Source organism: Rana temporaria, chromosome 2 (genome assembly GCF_905171775.1).
Source record: "Rana temporaria chromosome 2, aRanTem1.1, whole genome shotgun sequence".
Classification (NCBI taxonomy): Eukaryota; Metazoa; Chordata; class Amphibia; order Anura; family Ranidae; genus Rana; species Rana temporaria.
In genome coordinates, this window is record NC_053490.1 from 459780351 (window position 1) to 459803974 (window position 23624).

A 23624-nucleotide genomic window follows, 5' to 3' on the forward strand; every position below is an offset into this window, starting at 1 on the left:
AAAGGTCTACCGTTGTGCTTATCTTGAACATTTTTTGCAAATACTGTTGCTATTCTCTCCATTTATAAGAATTGCAGATTGCTTGTGGTTACAAGTTGTGTACCATTGGGAGAAATGTTCTGTGGTTTATATTGGAGTGTTCTGTTAAGAGGTCTTATGGATTACAAACAAAACTTTCTGGATCCCACTAAGACTTACATTTGCCAGAAACTGTAGGACAGCATTGGGAAAGTGCCATCTTCCACACTGCCTGGCAAAGAAGTGTGATGGGAATTGCAGCAATGGAAATACTAAATGTTTTGTAAAGAAGGGTGTAGAATTTTTATTTAATTTTTTTTAAAATCATTAAACCTTTATAATTATCTTAAAACGTATCTATAGTCAAAATGTAGTGTCATATATTCATTTTCACTTTGGGGAAGATTTGCTAAAACTGGAGAGTGCAAAATCTGGTGCAGCTCTGCAAAAAAACATCTCCGCTTCCATTTTTTTTTGTCAAAGCTTAATTGAACAAGCTGAAGTTAGAAACTTGATTGCCGGGGAGCTGCGGTGGCTCAACGCGATTGGCACTGCGCTGACAAGCCATTCACCTCTGCAGCTAGGTCTCGGCTACATGTGAATTGAGTTTGGTGGTCTAGGCCCGGCTCCCGGTGGGTGTGCTATGCGAGGTAAGCCTGCGCTTAGTACACCCACCCCCCTCCCACAAAAACCACCACACTTACACGCACTCAAAATTGGGTTAACATGCACGCACTTTGGCCACGCGGTCTCTAAAAAGAGAGGCGAAGGACTAACGGGGCTGGTTGAGCGGGCTAGATCCTCTCACTCCCTTATAGGGAGTCCCTCTGCCCCGTTGGGCTTCAAAGCGGAGCAGGTAGGGCGGGCTATGTGGGAGGACCCCCTCACACACCCGCCATTGCCACCCGGGGCATGGAGAAAGGTGGCAGATTGCCTCTGGGGGAGGCCTGCCTACTCCCAACTCCTGCAGTCCGGCTCCTCTCTCGAGTACACCCACAAAATACACTTAAAAAAACATAAAAATAAAAAATAAAGAAACTTGATTGCCTACCATGCATGCCTGCAGCAGATGTTGCACTCTCCAGTTTTAGTAAATCAACCCCAATGTATTTAAACTATTACTAGCCTATGCCTATTAATATGAACAAGTTTATAAACCTATTTCAGTGGGATTTGTGGGGGAACACCGTTCCTGCACCTTCCCAGATAGCAAGGATAACGTTTTACAAATTTGTGGCAGTGCTGAATTGTAAGTCTGTTAACTTGCTGCACATTTTCATTGGCAAGTCGTACACTTTCAGAGCACTTGAAGCTCTAGCTGACACTTTTCCAATTTGTAGCAAATTTGCGTGTCCAGTCTCTAGCAAGAGCAAAGTTGCAGTGCGGAGTCTACAGCAAGAGCTCTGCACGTCACAGTGGCTCCTGTGGTGGGATGACTACTGCACAACATAATTGAACCAGAACTTGCAGCAGACTTGTAGAATGTTTGCAAAGAAAGTTGATCTGGAGTCATACAATATGTACTGGCTGCAATTGTGCAACAATGTGTGAAGCCTGGTAAGTCTAGCAATAGCTTAGCAAGTCATTTTCAAACATGCATCTTAATTGCTTGCTATCTGGGTCCATCACTAATTGTGTGTAATGGCGAGGTGTGTTGGGGTGTGCTGCTGTGTCTGTTCATGCTGGCTTCTGGGGGATCTTTTCTAGCTGGAGGGGATCTATTTTTGCAGGGGAGTCTGTTGTTGCTGATAGACCTATTGTTTGTAGGGGTGGGTCTTATATTGGGAGGGGGGTCAGTTATGCTTGTAGAGATCTGCTGTTGAGGGAGCGGTCTATTGCTGGCAGCTGTAGGGTCTGTTGATGCTGGCAGCTGTAGGGTCTGTTGATGCTGGCTGCTGTAGGGTCTGTTGATGCTGACTGCTGGAGATTCTGTTGATGCTGGCTGCTGGAGATTCTGTTGATGCTGGCTGCTGGAGATTCTGTTGATGCTGGCTGCTGGAGATTCTGTTGATGCTGGCTGCTGGAGGGTCTGTTGATGCTGGCTGCTGGAGGGTCTGTTGATGCTGGCTGCTGGAGGGTCTGTTGATGCTGGCTGCTGGAGGGTCTGTTGATGCTGGCTGCTGGAGGGTCTGTTGATGCTGGCTGCTGGAGGGTCTGTTGATGCTGGCTGCTGGAGGGTCTGTTGATGCTGGCTGCTGGAGGGTCTGTTGATGCTGGCTGCTGGAGGGTCTGTTGATGCTGGCTGCTGGAGGGTCTGTTGATGCTGGCTGCTGGAGGGTCTGTTGATGCTGGCTGCTGGAGGGTCTGTTGATGCTGGCTGCTGGAGGGTCTGTTGATGCTGGCTGCTGGAGGGTCTGTTGATGCTGGCTGCTGGAGGGTCTGTTGATGCTGGCTGCTGGAGGGTCTGTTGATGCTGGCTGCTGGAGGGTCTGTTGATGCTGGCTGCTGGAGGGTCTGTTGATGCTGGCTGCTGGAGGGTCTGTTGATGCTGGCTGCTGGAGGGTCTGTTGATGCTGGCTGCTGGAGGGTCTGTTGATGCTGGCTGCTGGAGGGTCTGTTGATGCTGGCTGCTGGAGGGTCTGTTGATGCTGGCTGCTGGAGGGTCTGTTGATGCTGGCTGCTGGAGGGTCTGTTGATGCTGGCTGCTGGAGGGTCCGTTGATGCTGGCTGCTGGAGGGTCCGTTGATGCTGGCTGCTGGAGGGTCCGTTGATGCTGGCTGCTGGAGGGTCCGTTGATGCTGGCTGCTGGAGGGTGCGTTGATGCTGGCTGCTGGAGGGTCCGTTGATGCTGGCTGCTGGAGGGTCCGTTGATGCTGGCTGCTGGAGGGTCCGTTGATGCTGGCTGCTGGAGGGTCCGTTGATGCTGGCTGCTGGAGGGTCCGTTGATGCTGGCTGCTGGAGGGTCCGTTGATGCTGGCTGCTGGAGGGTCCGTTGATGCTGGCTGCTGGAGGGTCCGTTGATGCTGGCTGCTGGAGGGTCCGTTGATGCTGGCTGCTGGAGGGTCCGTTGATGCTGGCTGCTGGAGGGTCCGTTGATGCTGGCTGCTGGAGGGTCCGTTGATGCTGGCTGCTGGAGGGTCCGTTGATGCTGGCTGCTGGAGGGTCCGTTGATGCTGGCTGCTGGAGGGTCCGTTGATGCTGGCTGCTGGAGGGTCCGTTGATGCTGGCTGCTGGAGGGTCCGTTGATGCTGGCTGCTGGAGGGTCCGTTGATGCTGGCTGCTGGAGGGTCTGTTGATGCTGGCTGCTGGGTATCTGCTTTCCCACTATTCTTGTTATTAAATTCCATACAAATTATTTAGCACCCCAAAATGATACTTCATGCTGTAAATTCTAAAAGGGCAGTACTGGGGTGTGGGTAGGGGGTGACTGAGTTCTTACACATTGTCTAAGAAAATAAGCCCTGATTGTAGGCAGGCACTGCTGTGTAATACATTTTTTCAGAGCCTGCAGAACTGATGATGTAAAATGGAAGTGTATGCTGTGATCATAGATCTCCTTTGAAGGGTTGTAAAGGTTTGTTTTTTATTTTCTAAATAGGTTCCTCTAAGCTAGTGCATTGTTGGTTCACTTACCTTTTCCTTCTATTTTCCCTTCTAAATGTTTTTTTTTTCTTTGTCTGAATTTCTCACTTCCTGTTCCTCCTCAGTAAGCTTTCCCCCATCATCCGAGCCGTTCTGGCTGGGGGTTAGTCAGCGTGCTCGCCCCTCCCTTAGGACTGCATCCCTGCGGGGAGGTGCTGTGAACACTTACTGATGAGGAACAGGAAGTGGAAAATTCAGACAAAGAAAACAAATATCTAGAAGGGAAATGGAAGGAAAAGGTAAGTGAACCAACAATGCACTAGCTTAAAGGAACCTATTTAGAAATAAAAAAACAAACCTTTAGACCCCTTTCACACCGAGGAGTTTTTCAGACGGTACATCGCTAAAAATAGCGCTGCTATACCACCTGAAAAACTCCTGCACTGCATACTCAATGTGAAAGCCCGAGGGCTTTCACACTGAGGCGATGCGCTGGCGGGAGAGAAAAAAAATCTCCTGCCAGCAGCATCTTTGGAGCGGTGAGAGGAGCGGCGTGTATACCGCTCCTTCCCATTTAAAACAATGGGAAACCGCGGTAATACCGCCCGTAATGTGCCTCTGCAGAGGCGCATTGTGGGCGGTATTAACCCTTTAGCGGCCGCTAGCGGGGCTTAATACCGCACCGCTAGCGGGCGAATACCGCGGCAATTCCGCCGCTATTTTTTGCGCGCTATACCGCCACCGCGCCTCCCGCCCCAGTGTGAAATGGGCCTTAGTGCCGGTTCACACTACAGCGACATGAAAGTCGGCGTGACTTTGCGAGGCAACTTCGAGTCGCCTCTAGGACAGGCAACTTTGCCAGTGGCCAATCAAACAATAATCAGCTCTGTGGGACGGAGGGGTTTGCCTGAGAAAACAATTTTCTCTTCCTGTAAAGTTGCTTCAGTTAATACACTGATCCGACTTTGGAGGCGACTTCCATTGAAATCTATGGGTACAAGTCGCCTTGAAGTAGTACAGGAAACTTTTCTAAAGTCGGAGAGACTTCAGTAGCGTGCATTAAGACGGCTCTCATGTTGCGCGCCTTTGGGTGACACAAATTGGATCCCGTTAGTGTGAACCGGCACTTACAACCCCTTAATATATACAGAGTAAAGTTTTTTTTTTTTTTTTTTTTTTTTAACAGCACTTGAGTTGCAATATTTAATGACTATATCCTAGTCATTTATTTAATGATATTGTTTAGATATAATGGACCTGATATAATACCGCTCTAATATTTACACTCTTCTGGTCCTAAAATATTAGGTGCTCAGTGCTATAGAAATATTCCTTTCGCTGAGTAAAATAAATGTAAAAATAAACATTAACATACAGTATATGTAAGATTCACTTGTACTTCTGCTGTGAAAAGAGCAGGGATAGGGTCACCGCAAGGTGCGTTCTCTGCAGGCAGAAGTCTGGTTTTGAAACACAGTGACGAGTCATAAATAACACATACTTAATAGAGCTTCTGGGAAAAAGGACTATGGTAATATCTGAGAAATCAAATAGCAATAGTTTTCTTGTATCTCCAGTGCTCTTCAGGTATGCACTTTTTATAGAGGAGCCAGTTGCTTTGTGTTTGTATCATAGCAACTGCTTTATTTATTTTTTGCTGTGCTATCTGTAGACCTACTGTTCTGTACCAAATGTATGGGTCCCCCGTAGTGCCATTCTTCTTCCTATGTGCTTTTCAAATGGAAGGAAGGTGAAACCAGACCAGCAGGGAGTAAAATAGGAAGACGTGCTATAAGGAGGATGGGTACAGAGATGGAATTGGCCTGGAGTGGCCACCGTTCCCATGTATCAAATCGTCTCATATTTTCTGGCCCTGTTTATACAAATGATATTTTTTTTCTGTCATCTCGCACTCAATGACCCCACAATTAGGTGGTGTTTGTTCCAGGCAGTATGTGCAGTGCACCTGATCTGTGACCATCCCACGGTGTGTGTGGTCCCATGTCTGGAGATGCAAATCCATGCAAAGATCTTTACAATCTAGTCAGGAATGTTTGTACTCTGGATAAAAGCACTCATTCTCCTTCTGCCCTAATGTAGCTGGCTTTAACCACCATCACAAGACCACATCAGGCAAATCACTTTATCTGATAAACATGTGGATGCTGTGAGCGGCAAACACAAAATATGTGTAGTTACATTAGTACTGGTTTATACTTTTATATTGAGAGCTGCCCTCAAAACCAAAACTAATAAGTGACAAATTGTATCAACGGTGACGTAAAACAATATGTGTGTCAACACTAAGGTTGTTGAGTTCCAAGAAAAAGGTCAGAAACATAAACAAAAATGTCAATAGGGGTATTTCTATAGGCAATAGGCAAACATTGAGTGTTTGAAGTCATCCTCATGTAGAAAACAAATTCACACCAACATGCAAAGTGTGTCCGCCACCACATAGAGTGCACGCTTACCAGCTAACACAAGCTGGATCGCTTGTGGCTAATACCCATCCAGGGACTTTATCTCCTGAAGTGCCAAGCAGCGACTCTGACCTCAACAGACTTCAAACACTGCTTGTAGGCGGGTGGGTAGTTTTAACACAAACTCAAAAGGGTCCAGAGTCCTCCATTCTCATGATCATGGTACCCAAAGAAAGGATGGCTTGCCATAGGTAAAACCAGCTTGCAAATGCAAGTGGTACTGTTTTTTATAATAAATTATCAAAGTGCACAAACCATCACTTACATAGAGGTAACCTATGTCAAGCATGGATTGTAAGCCGGCTACGCTGCGAACACCCGTTCCTTCTGAATGTTTAACAGCACGGTGACGTCAGCACGCCGCTCCTATGGACGTGTTTCGTCACAAGTCTGACGTCATTCTGGGGCATGTTTTTATTTGGCAGCACTGAATATCCAACCACTAATGGTGAGTTTTGGCATTCTGCTTAGGAGGGAAATTGCCAGCACTTTCACATATGGCGTAAAATTCACCCTGAGCATAATTTCCACATTTCCTTGCTGCTGTTATGCTATTTTGGAACGTGGTTTCAGTTGTCCTGTCAGTATGCTAGATAAGCAAAGTTTATCTCAGAGGCTTAGGTGTCTAGAGGAAACCAATTATAGGTAAGCCGCCTAGAGACTGTAGTGCTTTCTTTTGATATAGGCAGACAGCTGCACTGGAAAAGGGGAAAACCATAAAGCACTGTGCAGTACCACTATTGGGGAAACGGTGCCTGCATATGTCATGGAAACCACGCTGCCTGATGTGAATTTGATAATCGATTTTTACTGTAGGCCTTCATTTTACATAATGTTGGAAACTCTAAGGCCCCAAACACTATTAGATTTTCTGCAGATTTTTGTCTTCCGATTTACCACAACAATATAATATGAGGTCAAACCTTAAGAGTTTCAATTTGTATGCAGTCAGGCAGGCACTTGCACTACATGCTTTTGGTAAATTTGAAAATCTGCAGAAACTTTAATGCCCCGTACACGGAAGTGTTTTTTTTTCGACGAGAAAACTGCTATAAGAGCTTTTCGCTGGGAATCCCGGCCGTGTGTATGCTCAATCGCAGTTTTTCCGACGGGAAAACTGTCGGACAAGAAAAAGATCAGGATCTCTTTTTTCCCATGAGGCCAAAAATCCGAGCAGGAAAACCATTCGTCTGTATGGTTTTCCGACGGGCAGGAAACCGCACATGCTCAGAATCAAGTATGAGACGGGAGCGCTCTTTCTGGTAAAGCTAGCGTTCAGAATGGAGATGGCACATTCGTCACGCTGCAAAGCGCTGAAAAGCGCGAATCGTCTCTCACCAAACTTACTAACCCGAGGATCAGCAAAAGCAGCCCAAAGGGTGGTGCCGTTGGAATGGAACTTTCCATTTATAGTGTTGTACCTCACCGCACTTTGGACAGGCAGACTTTTGTCTTGAGTGTGTGTATGCAAGGCAGGCTGAGAGGAATTCTGTTGGGAAAACCGTTGGTTTATTATCCGACGGAAAAAACGCTTGTGTGTACAAGGCATGATAGTCTGTATGGGGTCTTGGTGAGATTGTATGGCGATTTTCCAAATAAATTATAACACATGATATTGTAAAATAAGATTACAATGTTTTTGGCAAGCTTTAGAGAATTTAGAGGAGAGGAAGCCAGCCAGCTGCGCTGCAGGGAGGGGGCGCCAGGGATGGTCGGTACAAGGGGGGGATGGTCAGAGCATTGCAGGGAATCTAGAGATAATTCCCAAAGTGGCTCCCTTGCAGCACTTGAAGTAATGAGATGCCAGCACCTGCAAGGGATCCACAGAGGAGGATTGGTGCTGCGGGAGTAGGGAAGGCACTGAGGAGGGCATTTTGGAGCACAGGGCAGCTCTTCCATGTTTGCATTATGTGTCAGGGCCCAGTGCCCCCCCCCCCTTCCCCGGGCCCATGTGCACAGCACACATGGATGATTTGCATATTCATGGCACACGTATGCGCTTTGTTTACATGTTGGGCAGTCCATTTATTTTAGTGGGCCACCTAACGGGCAGCAAAGAGGCCCATGCACTTATTTTAGCTAGACTAATTTTTCTTGCTTGGTGCATTTGGGATGCTACTAAAAAATATCAACTGGCCTATTAAAAAATATAATAAAAAAAAGGACAATAATTAAAGCGGGAGTTCACCCATTTAAAAAAAAAAAAAAAATCTCCCCTTAGCTTCCTGCTCGTTCGGTTTAGGGAAATCGGCTATTTGTATTAAAATATGAGCAGTACTTACCCGTTTTCGAGCTGCATCTTCTTCCGTCGCTTCCGGGTATGGGTCTTCGGGAGCGGGCGTTCCTTCTTGAGTGACAGCCTTCCGAGAGGCTTCCGACGGTCGCATCCGTCGCGTCACTCGTAGCCGAAAGAAGCCGAACGTCGGTGCGGCTCTATACTGCGCCTGCGCACCGACGTTCGGCTTCTTTCGGAAAATCGTGACGCGATGGATGCGACCGTCGGAAGCCTCTCGGAAACCTGTCAATCAAGAAGGAACGCCCATTCCCGAAGCCCATACCCGGAAGCGACGGAGAGGATGCGTCTCGTAAACGGGTAAGTACTGCACATATTTTAAAATAAATAGCCGATTCCCCTAGTAATAACGAGCAGGAATCTAAGGGGGAAAAGTGCCCTCTAAGGGTGAACCCCCGCTTTAAATCTTTTAGATTCGTTTTGAGGTGGTAATCAAATAAATGGGTTAAAAATAAATTGACTATACCGTGTAGTGAGATATATTGTGTCACTAAGCTTTTGTAGGATATGATAGAGATTTCAGGGTTTTTGGATTGTGATGTATAAACCTCCTTGCCATTCTTGTGACTGTGCACGACATTTATCTCTCGCTGCCTCGGGCACATTGCAGTTAGTGATAAAGGCTTCAGGTATTCATGATTATAGCCGGGATCTGTGCAGATGATCCATGCAGAGGATGAATGATTATTTCTGGAATAATGTGAAAAGCACAGCAAGGCTCTTGGTAATCCTGAATCTCTGTCAGAGGACCTGTCCTCGGCTGTATTCGTTGTTTGGATTGATTTTATTTTCTTTCTTGATTCTCTTAGTGGTTGGAACACATCCAACTACAATTAAAGTTAAACGCTAATGAGGGATGTACAATTTTCACAGACTCCCTGATTGTCTGAAAAGTAGGGCAATTATTCCAGCTCTCATGCCTTGGAGCAACAATGTGACTATAATTTTACGTTCCAACTTGCAGGTGATTGTTTCATGTAGTCAAGAGAGAGGGATGTCACAACAGTATTGTCAATGTTCCCTTTCATTTTTTCCTTTTAAGGGAAATCTGTAGCTACCTTAAAGCTGAAATTAAGTCACACCGTTAAATACACATTGGAAGTACAGATATATGAACCGTGCTACATGCCCAGGGATTTGTAATTCTGCTCAGAAAATCTAGTGATCTGTCCCTGCCCCACTGCATGGCCAGGCCCCCCAATCCCCTGCAGTCTGTACAGAAGTTAAAGTGACGCCATATTTCGAAAAATGAGCCATACACATTCACTGCTTAATGATCCTGTGATCTAATTTTTCTGTTTCAATGATTTTTATTGAAATTTCCAAGACCATTAGAAAGTTAAGGGCTTGAACAACGTATCATATATCTGTATCGCAGTACAGTGAACATTTCAGGAAGAATTTTCTCTTATGACCTGCACACCCTTTACAGCTTGTTACTCCATATCAGGGATAGAAAAAAATCACACATTAAAATTTCTGCACCCTAGAGGTAACGATAAGTATCTTATGGTTTCTCCGTCGCTCCCCCACATGCCATAGGAGGAAGGAGGAGGAAAACCCAGGTAACATAACTGTGAGGCCAGTATCCTAGGATCAGTGTGGTCTAGAAATACAGATTCTAAATTTAGCATTTGAACAGAATAGTATAGCCTTCCCTTTTATTGTTATGCTCATTGTTGTAGATTTTATCATGTCCATCTCCCTGATGCTGCAGCGGAGAGCATAAGGAAAGGGGTAAGCCAAAGAAAACTGAGAAAATAATTGAAAGAGGATAAAATACCAATGAAAATGGTGCACTCCATAGTATGAGCTTGTCTGGACCCTGAAAGCTGTCAGACAAGTTTTTAATCCTGGGTTCCCAGATCCTATCAAAACTAGCTTGTTCGTCTAATAGAATTACAAAAGGCGTTCTTTTACCATGATGGGTGTCCTCCAGGACCTAGCTACTGCTATGCTAGCTGCTGTGAAAATAAAGGCTGAGTTTCCCTGCCTGTCTTGGTGTTCCACTAACTGGTCATCCCGAAAGAGCTTGCTGTAGTAAATTGGGTAGATTCACCTGTGTAAGTGAATAAATTAAGTTGTAGATACGGATCCAGAAGCGCTGGGACAGGATCACCATATATGTAATACTGTGCCTTCCATGCCTCACCCTCGAAAACAAGAGGAATAGGCCCCTGTGACATACGCGGCTATTCTCGTCGGAACCATGTACCATCTCAACCAATGATGTATTTATGTAAGATTTTGACGTAAACTGTGACATTTTGGACCTTCATCCATTTCGAGCGTTTTGCCTATGTCTTGTTCCCACTTCATCATATAAAACTTTAAACATAAATAGGTAGATTCACGTACATTGGTGTAACTTTAGGACAGCCTAGCCTGTTTAGGCTACACCGCCGTAAATTAGTTAGGCTAGTAGTGATTTTCAAACCACTTACCTGCTAATCTACGGCGGCGTAGCCTCAAACTAGCGGGCGTAAGGGCGCCTAATTCAAATGACTTGGAGGGGGGCGTGTTGTATGGAAATGAGGCTTGACCTCACGTTTTTTGAAGTTTTTTGACACTGCGCATGCGCCGGGCAACTACATTTCCCAGTGCGCATTGCGGCTAAGTACGCCGTACGGGCCTATTGATTTCAACGTAAACGACGTAACTCCCGATTCGCGGACGACTTACGCAAACGACGCAAAAATTTCGAACCTCGCGGCGGGAACGGCGGCCATACTTTAACATTACTAGTCCACTAGAGCATAGCTCTAACTTTAGGCCGACTAAGGCCTTACGAAAACGACATAATTCGACAGCGTAGGCCTGGCATACGTTCGTGAATCGGCGTATCCCCTCATTTACATAATCTACGCAGGCCACAATGGAAGCGCCACCTAGCGGCCATCCAAATAATTGCAAGCTAAGATAGAACGGCGCAAGCCGGCCTATCTTAGCTTTGTTTAAGTGTATCTCTGTTTGAGCATACACTTAAACAAACGGCGGCGTAGATTCAGAGTTAGGTCGGCTTATCTACTGATAAGCCGGCCTAACTCTTTGTGAATCTACCTAAAAGTTTTTCTGACTTGGAAGTTAGTACGTTATACATTTTAGAGATGTAGCCAGTGTGCTTATCAAAGGACCTACACAAATACTCCATCAAGGTAAATTTGGTAATATCAGATGTACACTGTAGGGGTTTCAAGAAATGCGCAATTTGAACATAATGAAATAATTCTGAGTTCTGGAGTTGGTATTTGTCTCTTAGGGTTTCTTTTGATTAGATCCCTCTGTGATCACAAAGGTCAGCAATGCGCATCAAACTCTTGTTGGTCCACCACGTAAAGGTGTGGGGATTGAGACCTTGAGTGAAATCTGGTTTGCAAGCCAAGGGAGTTTGTGGGGATTTAAAACCGTAAGTCTTTGTTAATCTATCCTACAAATGTAAAGAAAATTATAATGCGGTTGACATCATAACACATTCAATGGCTAATGTTTTTGTGGCCTGTAAGGAGGATTCCAATTTCATCCAAGTAGATTGAGGTGATAAAGAATGGAAGTGATTAGTTGTGCCAGTTGTGCTGCATGGAAGTATTTAGCTAAGTCCGGGAATCCCAGGCCACCTCTTAGCATGGGCGTGTATAAGGTGAGTTTGTTCACCCGAGGTCTCTTATTCCTCCATATAAATTTCAAAACCTTATTTTGGAACTTGTGTAAATCCGGCATACATATTGAGATAGGCAATGTTCTGAATAGGTATAACAACCTTGGCAACCTTAATCGTGTACAGTCTACCGAACCACGGCGGGGGGTTGTTTTCCCATCGTTGAAGATCTGCTATCATCCTTCTATATAATGGGGGGTAGTTTGCCTGATATAACTTATCTATAGTAGGAGTCAGAAAAATTCCTAAATATGGAAGGGCCTTCTTCTGCCTTTTTAAAAGGAAATAGGTTTTGTAATTGTGTAACCATGTCTGCATCCAAGGAGAGAGATTAAGGGTAGCCGATTTAGTATGATTGATAGATCCGAGATAGTGAAGAAGTGACGCATTAATTGGTATAGATTTGGGAGTGACATGACCAGGGAGTAAAGAAGCAAGAGGACATCGTCGGCAAAAAAGAGCACACTTGTGCTCAAAATCTCCACACTGTATCCATTTTATGTTGGGATGGCACCTAAGTTTGATAGCCAGGGGTTCCAGGGCCAGTATAAATAAGATGGAAGATAGAGGGCACCCTTGTCGGGTTCCCCTGTGAATATGTATTTGATGTGAATTATATACCTTCACCAGTATTCTAGCAGTGGCCGTGCTATAAAGGGTCCGCAAAACCGTCAGAAACTTTGGGCCAAATCCGTAACCTTTAAGTGCATAAAACGGATCCCATGATCAGGAGTCAAAAGCCTTACAAAGGTCTAAGGACACCATCATACCCTTCCAGGGTCCATAATTGGCCCAGTTAGACTTCACCGCTCATATAAGATCCATTAGTCATCGAGTCTGATCGGGAGCCTGACGGTTAGGCACAAACCCCACCTGGTCCGGATGGTCCTAGCCAGGAAAGTATTCATTCGATTTGATAAGACCTTAGTCATCAGTTTGAGATCTACATTAATAAGTCAGATTGGACGGTAGTTGGCACTGTCCCCATGATCCTTCCCCGCTTTAGGAATGACATGGATAAAGGCTGCATTTTCAGACGTGGCCAAAGCAGAGTTTTTCTTCAAATCGTTAAAAAATGAGCAGAGATGAGGTGTCAGCAATTCGGAATACTTCCTATAATAGTGACCCGAAAATCCATTAGGGCCAGGTGCTTTTGATGGATCCATGCCCTTGATAGCTGCTTTTGATTTCCTCCTCCGTAAAATCTCTCTCCATCACATAGGTTAGAGGAATGTCTTTAAAGGCTAAAGCTGCGGGGAAGGCAGTTGGTGAAGCAAATGATTTTAAATAAAAATCACAAAATTCTTGAACCACCGAATGTGGTTTCTGAGTCCCTTTGCCATTTCGTAAGCGTAGCTTTGGGAGGGCAGAATTGTAAGGAAGAGGGGTACGTTTCCTAGCTAGCAGGGCTGAGATCTCACTGTTAATGAAATTATTTCTTACTGTGTTTTTCTGACCATTTTTTCTTTGTAAACTAGCGGTTTTAATATCACTTTTAGCAATACTATTTGCATTGGAACCCTCCCTAGCTTGTGTTTAGACTATGAAGGGAGTATCTGCCTGGAGTCCAGCCGTTAGTTTATTAAATGTTATGTGCAATAGCTGGCACAGCCGCCTATACTGTATTTGGCTTCATCATTTTTCAGGATTACGCAGAGACCCTGATTCTTAAAGCTTGCTATTGGACAGTGATGCTGGCCATCACAATTAGAAGCCAGTAACAAATTGTGAAGGGCGGAGGGCCAAGAGATCACCTTCCAGGTTCTGATTGGTATTTGCAAAAATGTCTCAGGGGCCCAATATTCATGGTGCTGAATAATGCAAATATCAACCACAGCTGGAGACGAGGCCTGCCTCCTATCATACTTCACTATTGACTGCTTAATGTGTAGAAAGCTGAAGCTATCTGCAGCCATCTCCTAGATGCCTTCTGCCTGCATTTAGATACCAGTTTGGCAATCTTTAGGTGACTTCAGTTATGCCATACATAGAGGGGTGTAGCTGTTTTTTTTTTCCAGCATGGTTTATGTAGGTGTTGGTATGCTGCTGTTTTCGGGAAAATGTTTACTCCCCAAGTGTCTAGTGTGTGACAAGCAGAAATAATATACCAAATTAGTGGTATAATCAAAGGGGGGTAGTTTTTAGTGCCTACATTTGTAGCCACATTGTCTATCGTAATTCCATGTTTTCAGGCTAAAAAAATCGAATACTTCATATTCTGTAGACATTTTTTTTTTTTGTAAAAATAGGTTCAAACTTGTGTGTCTGTCTGCATTTTCTTGTTTTTTTTTGTGCATTGTCCTGCGTCTTTGTGTTTTTGTTTAAATTTACACGCACCACTCTCATAAAGTCCATAGGGCCAAAAATGTCCACATTCCTGCACCAAAAAAACTAACAAAAAAACTTTTTTTTTTTTACTGAGACCTATGTAAGGGAAATGCACAGCTGTAAATGAGATCCGTGGAAAATAATGGTAATCCTCTTATCTAGCATCAGCCAGTGAGTGCAAATTCGGTGTGAATGGGGACTTCAAGGCACCTGCAATAGCAAGCATACATGCAAACACATATTTGACTATTTGCTATGGACAGCATCACTGCTTTTCAATGATGTTGGTGTTTAAAAATAAGTTGCACAATAATTTAATAAATCACAGTACAGTAGTAAGTTTAATAGTAGACATTTGTACATTAGGCTTAAAGTGTCATTAAACCAAGACTATGAAAACCTCTAATCACAAGCTATATGACAGAGGATGCATACTCGCAACACCACTAAATCAATTGTTGTGTAGAGTGAAATATACCTAGTTGATCCTGCCTTTTAGCTGTCTCTCCCATCTTCTTTGTGTCTCCACTGCAGGTTTGTGAGATTGTGTAGAGAAGCTGGTGTCCTGTTCTGAGCATGCTCAGTTCTTATTTCCCCTTGTTCTTATCTGTGCAGCCCATGTGACTATAGAGTCACACATGTGGGCGTATACAGAGTGGTAAATGACACTACCCCTCCCTCCTTCTCCATATCCTCCTATTGCTAAACATTACGGGGGAAGGATATAGTATGCTGATTGTGAGTTTCTTAGTGAATGTAATCAAAAACACTTTGTTTTAATATAAATCAGTATTAAAATATGTAATATTAAAATATGTAAAAAAAAGAGCCTCAGATGCAGATGCCCTCTGAAAAGTGAAAGCTAGTGTTAATGCCTACCAGTATTAATTTTGACATCAAACTTCAATTTAGTTATAGTCTTTTGACTAAAATTAAATTTTAGTTTTAATTGTATTTTAGTCATCTGAGTTGATTTAGTCGTAGTTTAGTCGACTGAAATCTCCAGTAGATTTTAGTCTAATCGGTTTAGTTAAATTTGAATACATTATTTCTTTAGGACTGCCAAACAATATATACTTTTGGAGTAAGAATCGGATAACATGTTTATTTTTTATGGTATTAAGGTTTGAACGTGCACTACAGACACAGATTTAGCCGTTGTGATATAAATTAAATTTACTAAAATGACATGTTCATTTTAGTCTTTTGACTAAAATGTCGTTTTAGTCATCTGAATTGTTTTAGCTGTATTTTAGTTGTATAAAATGGTATTTAGTCGACGAAATTGACAATGCTGCCTACAACATATTAATGCCAAAGAACAGGGGAAAGATCATGTGACCACACAACAGCACTGCAGAAATACGGTACTTAGAGGATTTAAAAAAAGAAAACATCAGTGCCATGATATATATGATTTATGTGAACGAATTATGCCAATTATCACTTCTCTATTTAGTATCACTTTAAGTGAATTCTAGAAAGAAAAAAGGTGAATGATGGCTGTGATAGATTTGATGCTCCGGTACTGATACTTACCCGCATAGTACCAGATCCTCAGTCTCGGCTCCCCAAACAGTTCATTCTCCTCCTCATAGTCAATAGCGTAAGAAAAGAAGATATGAACACTAAATGAGGAAAGCTTCTGTCAAAGTTTAACCACTTCCCGGTCACCCTATTGCGGATTGACGTCGGCAATCCTGTCTGGGCATCATGTAAGATCCAGCAGGATATGCCAGGATAAGATGCGGTGTATCACTCTGACACCGCATTTCCGATCGTGGTAAAAGGCCTATGCCATAAGCTCTTTACCAACGTGATCAGTTGAGACCAATCACAACGGTAACCAGGAATTGGCGGTAATCGACTTTCCTCGGTTTGCGTTGACAGGGAGAGCCAATCTGCGTCTCTCCTGTCGGGGGGGGGATGTGCACTGATAATCGGCGCATTGATTTCCAGCGCAGCCCCCAGAGGTGCGCACCACAGCTGCCAATCAGTGCCCTTCAGATGCCAGTCGTTTCCCATCAAAATGCCAGTCAGTGCCTACCAAAGTGCCAATTAGGGATCATCAGTAATGCCTGTCAGTGTCCTTCACAGATGCCAATCCAGTGCCCATGAGTAATGACTATCAGTGCTGTCCATCAGTGCCACTCATCAATAATACATATCAGTGCCACCTTATCAGTGAAGGAGAAAACAACATTTTATATTTTATAACAGAAACAAAGAAAAACTTTTTTGTGGATACAGTGTTGCGTGACTGCGCAATTTTTATTCAAAGTGCAACAGCGCTGAAAATTGTCATGGGTTAGGAAGGGGGGAAAGTGCCCTGTATTAAAGTGGTTATTAAATGAATCCATTGTAAGGCTGGATTCCCACCTATGCATTTTTAGTGCTTTTTGCATTTTGTAGATTTGCACTCCAGTCCATTTAACATGGTTTCCTATGGAAAACGTTCTGTAGTGTAAAATGCATAGGTGTGAATCCAGCCTAAGACAGGATTGCAGTGGATTTATTCATTAAACTTTACTATCAGCCTGGACTGAGGCTACTTTCTTTTATTATACTAAAATTACGGCAGTCCCAAAAGAGGAGGGCGGGTGAAGGCCTGCTGTATTCAAAATGCTTCAACAAAACAGATAATTCTGGTGCCAATTAAGTAAAAAAAGAGTTGAAAATACAAGTGGAACAGTGTGTTTGACTATGCTTCAAATCTCAATTTTTCCAGTAAGAGTTTGAAAATGTGTTTCAATATCAAGATGCTTGCCATGGGCCACAGCCATCTTTGTTATTTTTTTCCACAGTGGCCCTTTTATTTTTTGTATATTTTTAGCTATGCAAGCTCCACAACCTTCGGGGGACCCTTTAATTAACAGGCTTGAAAGAACTACCCTTAGGCACCTTGATCTGCTGTCTCGCACATAAGCACGAATGTCTTTGTCAGCCAATTTTTTTATTCCTGTAGGTAAGAGGTTGTATATCAGCCTTGGCCTGTGCCACTTATTTCAGTGAGTAATTACAGGTGTCAAAACTGTTTTTCTCACATGTCTGATCAGAGAGCATCAGGCAAATGGCTGGCCCTACATATTGTTCTCTGATTCAGCAAAAATTCCAGATCAGAGGAGCTGCCATTTCACATCTCTGGGCAGTTTTGGGCAATGTAGAATGGCCATATGCAGGCCTGTCTTCCTTTTTGTGCTTTCTCCTGTCTTATTGGAGAGAGTCAATGCATACAAGAGTTGCCTATAGAGCAGTCCTTATCTCTTGTGCATGCAAACCAGGCTCAACATGGACATTAATAAATCAGTAAAGGAAATTTCTCTGTGCATCATGTCATGCTCTGTTAGGACAGTTGTGTCCACTCAGGCAAGAAGAGGTGCATTCGGGAGCAGAGTATTCAGTACATTGCAGAACCGCTCTTTTTGCTGGGTCCTTCCCACAATGGCTTCAGTTCACAAAGACATACAAGTTATTATATTTGTTAACAAACATAAGGCTCCATGCACACTGGGCTTAAAAAAGCGTCGGCTTGGCAGAAAAAATAAATGCTCATATAGAATGTCTTTGTACAGGAGTTCGGAGTATTTATTCTTTTTTTTTTTTTACTGCCTCTAAACGCTGAACTTGAAATATTCCTCCAAATGTCCTAATGTGCATGGACATATACAATAACATCAGCTGCTTCTACAAGCAGAACACACAACTCCTGTAGAAGCAGCATTCTTAAAGTGACACTAAGGGCTCTTTCACACTGAGCGCCCGTACAGGTCCGTCTGTCAGTTTTTTTTGCGGACCTGTATGGGCGCTCCATGCTCCTCTATGGAGCCGCGGATGTCAGCGGTGACATGCCAGCTGACATCCGATCCGCCAAAGTGTGACGGAGGAAAAACCTACTTTTCCTTCCGTCTATCGGATCGGGTGAACACGGACATACGGTCAGTGTTCATCCGATCCCCCCATAGGTAAGAGCGGAGAAAAGACAGGGCGGTCCCTGCACAGTGTGCGGGGACCGCCCTGTCATCCGCCGACTCAGCTGGGATCAACGGAGCGATCCCCGCTGAGCAAGCGGAGGTGCACAAGGCGGATCGTTACTGATCCGCGCAGTGTGAGAGGCCTAAAGGTTCATTTAAAAAAAATAACAACAAACATGTCATACTTGCCTTCACTGTGCAGTTCGTTTTGCACAGAGTGGCCCCGATCCACCTGTTCTGGGGTCTCGCGGCTCCTCGTATTCGGCCCCCGTCATTGGATTTGATTGACAGCAGTGGATGCCAATGGCTGTGCTGCTATCAATCTATCCAATCAAGAGTCTGGAACACATGGAGAGAGCGACAGCGGGGATGCGCCCACAGAAATTCGGGGCTCAGGTAAGTAAAATGGGCTGGCTGGGGGGCCGGACACTGCAAGATGTTTTTTCACCTTAAAGCATAGGGTGCATTAAGGTGAAACACAAGGGTTTGCAACCCCTTTAAGCTAGTGTGCATGGACCCTAATGTCTATTATTACATATTTATTTTAACTGTTAAAAGTCTTAATATACAATATGGCCAGAGGTTTGTAAACGGCTAACCATCATGCCTATTTGAGTTTGTTTGGCCCTCCCATTCCAAAAGCATAGGCATTGAATATGGCATTACCTCTCCTTTGCTGGTTCAACAGCCTCCACTCTTCTAGAAAGACTTTTCAAAAGAATTTGGAGAGTATCTGTGGGAATTTGTTACCATTCAGTGAAATCATTTGAGAGATCAGTTACTGATATTGGACTGGAAGACCTTGTTCGCAAGGTTATTTGTCATCCCAAAGGTATTCAATGGGCTTGACGTCAGGGCTGTGTGCAAGCTAATTCAATATCACCAAGCCACCAAACTCCTCGAACCATATCTGTATGGAGCTGGTTTGGGGAAATGGACACAGCCATGCTAGAGCAGAAAATAACCTTCCCCAACCTCTTGTCCCCAATTGAAATGGCTCCCTTTTCTTGCTATGGCCCCTTTTTTAAAGTTCACTGTCACTAGACTGAAGCTAGTTTTATTTTATAAAGTAGAAACCCATCCAACATTCTTATGGATTTTTTTTATATAAAATATGCAAGTTTTGTTAAGTTCATCCAGAACATTCAGTAATTTAGTTTAGCAAATCTAACAAAAAATACTCTTGTGCTACTTGAATTGAGGCTAATGGTTGAAAATTTTCAAGACAAAGAAAACCTAATTTCCATAAACAGAGTGATATTAACAGATGGATCTTCTCACTCAGATTGAATCATGGATTCAGCCATCACCCAGGGGAAAAGGCACATCCATCAGAGTGTAGTGATTGAGCATCTATCACCATAAAGCTAACCAAAATGCCACATTTGACTTGTAAAGATCATTTACACTAATTGTTTCGGATGATCAGTGCTCCGGTGTTTAAATTTGGGGGAGTAAGTCCTGTCACTGCTCAAGACTCTTCGTAGTGACATATGATATTACATTATTAACTGATGCATCTTCTGTGTAATCATTGCTGTTATTAAACACAAGCTGGAGAACTTGTGTTTTAAAGGCATTAAATAAAGTTGGGTTTGATGGGTGATGATTCTCCCTCCCGACACATAACATCACTTCTATTTTTATCTGGCTCTCTCATTCTTGATGTAATGGGTATGGCAGACTCAGAAAAGATCATTTAAATCACTATGACTGAGATGGAAGTAACCCTGAGCTAAATTACTGACAGCAGTCCCTGTTCTAATGTTCTTCTGCTCTCTGTGCTAATAATCTCTGCCATCAAACTTGTGTGTTCTGATAATGGTCCAAGTGTCACCTTGTGTATTGAATGAATTGGTGAAGTGCAATGAAGAACCTATAACAATAGGTGTATCACAGAGGTAAGGCAATCTCTGATCATAGAAAGTGATAGCTGCTCGTTAACTTTATTGGCAAACAGAAGTGTTGCACTCCAGTTAAGCATAAGAGCCGGTTCACACTGGGGCGACTTGCGATCCGACTTGAAGTCGCCTCAAGTCGTCCCAAGTCGCGCTGTCGAGAAAAACAATGCAAGTGAATGGGAGCGGTGTTAATACACACGACTCGAGTCGCTCCGACTTCAAAAGAAGTTCCTGTACTACTTCAATCCGACTTGTAGGCGATTTGTACCCATTGATTTCAATGGAAGTCGCCTCCAAGTCTGATCCAAGACTGATCACTGTCTTAGCGACTTTCCAGGAAGATAACATACATTTCTCAGGCAAACCTCTCCATCCCCCTCCCTTCCCTCAGAGCTGATTGTTGTTTGATTGGCCACTGGAAAGTCTCCTGTCCCGGAGACGACTTCAAGTCGTGTTGTAAATCGCCCCAGATCGCCCTGTGGTTCATGCTCAAGTCGTGTCGGAGTCGCCTCTGAAAGTCACGCTGGAAGTCGTGTCGCCCTAGTGTGAACCGACTCTAAAGGTTTTGCAATTAAACTATATAACAAATGATAGCCTATTTGCTGATTGGCTGCGCTGTTCAAATTTTTTGGGGGGGAGAGGATGGTGTCGGTGTTTTTTTTTACAATTTTACCTTTTTTAAATATTTATACAATTTTTTATTATTATTATTATTTATTAGCCCTGTTGGGGGGACGCTAAACAGACCCCTGACATCTCCTCCCTTTTGAGACCGAGAAAGAGACGGAGGACACACATTCCCCAGTCCCTTTCTCTGCAGCCTCAGCTGCACTGAAAATGAATGGACAGGAGACAGCGGCTCTTCTCCATTCATAAACGTAAGCATCATAAACACAGTTTACTCTGCTCAGTTATGAATGAACAGAGTCAGTGATCACTTTTTTTATTCTGATGTCTTTATTCTGATATCTGCAAAAGGAATAAACAAAACCTGGTATTAGGAAAATAATGTTCTGTGTTATAATTATCTATATTGTCTTGTATGCAGAGGAGTTGAAGTGGTCTGTTCTCTGTTCATAATAGAATTAGTAAGCTGCTAAAAATAACAGTGTACCTTGAATGTCACCCTTGGCTTTGTTGTGTGAACAGTCCACCCTGCCTGGGTGTGAACTTACTGTATCTAATGCTAATACCATTTTATGTTTCTCATAGCTCTGCTGTACAAGCCTATAGATCGTGTGACCCGGAGTACTTTAGTTCTGCATGTGAGTAGCAATATATTCTTCTACCAATCTTCACTATGATGTGCATGAGTCACAGCCTGACTGATGTGATGTTATCAGGAAATTATCTGACTGTTGGTGCTCCTTATAAGGTCAAGACATGTTGAATAAGTTTTATCTCAATATTATTTATTTAAATAAATAAGGCAATTTAATTAAAAAAATATTATAACATAACACAAGTTCAATCTAAATGTTAATATGTAATAATAATAGTGCAAGTTCATTCTAAATATTATTCAATTATAATGACTTATTCATTCTAAACTATTTGTATACTCATAATAATGAGGCAGTGCTATGCAGTGTATTTTAAATGTTTTCTAAAGTAGGCCTGTTTGCAGGGTTTAATTTCGATATCCTGCCGTCCTCGGCATACCTGTATGATGATACTTCATTCCTTGTGTCTGATTATTTTATTCAAAAAACTACTGCTTGAATGCTCTATTGAAAAGAGCAGATACGCTGATTTATATGGGCTACTTTTTAACTGTACAAACCATCAAACAATAAAAATAAGATATGGTTTTACATTTTCTAACTATTATGCCGTGTACACACGGTCGTTTTTCGGCATTAAAAAAAGTCGTTTTTAAAAACGTAATTTAAAATGATCGTGTGTGGGCTTCACAACGTTTTTCGGCTTCTGAAAAACGACAAAAAAATAAATTTGAACATGCTGCATTTTTTAACGACGTTTTTTAAAATGTAGTTTTTCGTGTTGTAAAAAATGATCGTGTGTGGGCTAAAACGACGTTTTAAATCCGCGCATGCCCAGAAGCGAGTTATGAGACGGGAGTGCTCGTTCTGGTAAAACTACCGTTCATAATGGAGTAAGCACATTCATCACGCGGTAACAGACAGAAAAGTGCGAATCGTCTTTTCCTAACAAGGAATCGGCTAAAAGCAGCCCAAATGCGAATAGAACTTCCCCTTCAGAGTGCCGTCGTACGTGTTGTATGTCACCGCGCTTTGTTCATCACTTTTCAAAAACGATGGTGTGTGGGCAACATCGTTTTTAATGATGAAGTTGGAAAAACGTTGTTTTTTGGACATGCTGAAAAAAAAGTATTTTTTTTCATGCCGAAAAACGACCATGTGTACGCGGCATTAGGCCTCATTCACAGAGGGCAATTTGATCTATGCCATGTGCAGGGTTGTGTTTTACTGGCACGGGGGATGCACAAGTGTTGCATGCATCCCCATACCAGCAGTCCCATAGCTGTCTATTGGACACAGCGGCTACACAAACAGTTGTTGCTCCCAATGTGACATCCACGTGGGTGCACAGCCCCAAACACACACACAGGGCTATTTCAGGGACATGCATCCACACAGATGTCATATTGGGAACAGCAACTGTGTCCCAATAGACATGAATGGGATAGCCTGCATTGGGATTCATGCAACCCTGTGCATCCCTGTGTGGGCAGACATGGCCCTGCATGGGGCACAGATGAAATCGGCCCGTATGAATGAGGCCTAAGGTTTTGTTCACATTAGCCCCGTTGGCCATCATTGCCTTACGCAAAAACAAGCCAGCAAAGCCTTGCTTTGTAGAAGACCTGTTCCCACCAACACACTGTTTTGATGTGCATTGTGATAAAAGGCAACCATATCGGCGGCTATTGCCTGCAATGGAACTGTCCGATTCCCAAAAGTAGTTTCTGTACTACCTTTGGCGATTTCAGGTGCGATTTCAATCGACATCTGTACAGGAAACCGCACAGATGTCTCTGAAATCATCGGACTCACATGCAGGAATGAAATTGTGCAAGTTCAGCTGAACTCGCACAATTTCAATCCTGCGGCAGTGTGAACCTGGGCTAAGTGTAGTTTCAATGAAGGTTATAAAAACAAAACGGCACTTTCATGTGTGTGGACAACACACATCAGCCTGAGTTATGTGCACCATAAAACACCCGCTGGTGTGAACGGGTATTATGACTCCTCTCAGCTGAATGTAGCCACAAACGTCCATAGGTGGATAGAAGAAGAAAAAAATATAAGGACAATGTTATTACAGTCTGTAAATCTGAGGCTTGCCTAAGTCACTGGCCCACTAATGTTGTCTTGTATAGCTCTGTGGATGGTTTACCTCCTCCAGTTTTACAACATAATTCAATTTTCTTCATATTTACAGTGCCTTGAAAAAGTATTCATACCCCGT

The 23624-nt window shown here is 43.4% G+C and overlaps 1 protein-coding gene across 5 annotated transcripts in view; it reads left to right on the top strand.

The window, feature by feature from the left end:
* ABR (ABR activator of RhoGEF and GTPase) overlaps window positions 1-23624 on the top strand; it is a 612111-nt gene that overhangs the window by 446389 nt on the left and 142098 nt on the right. For all 5 annotated transcript variants that reach the window (XM_040338587.1, XM_040338588.1, XM_040338589.1 and 2 more), the window contains one exon: window positions 21384-21436. In XM_040338587.1, the coding sequence (XP_040194521.1) occupies window positions 21384-21436 (53 nt within the window). The remainder of the gene's footprint in view (window positions 1-21383; window positions 21437-23624) is intronic.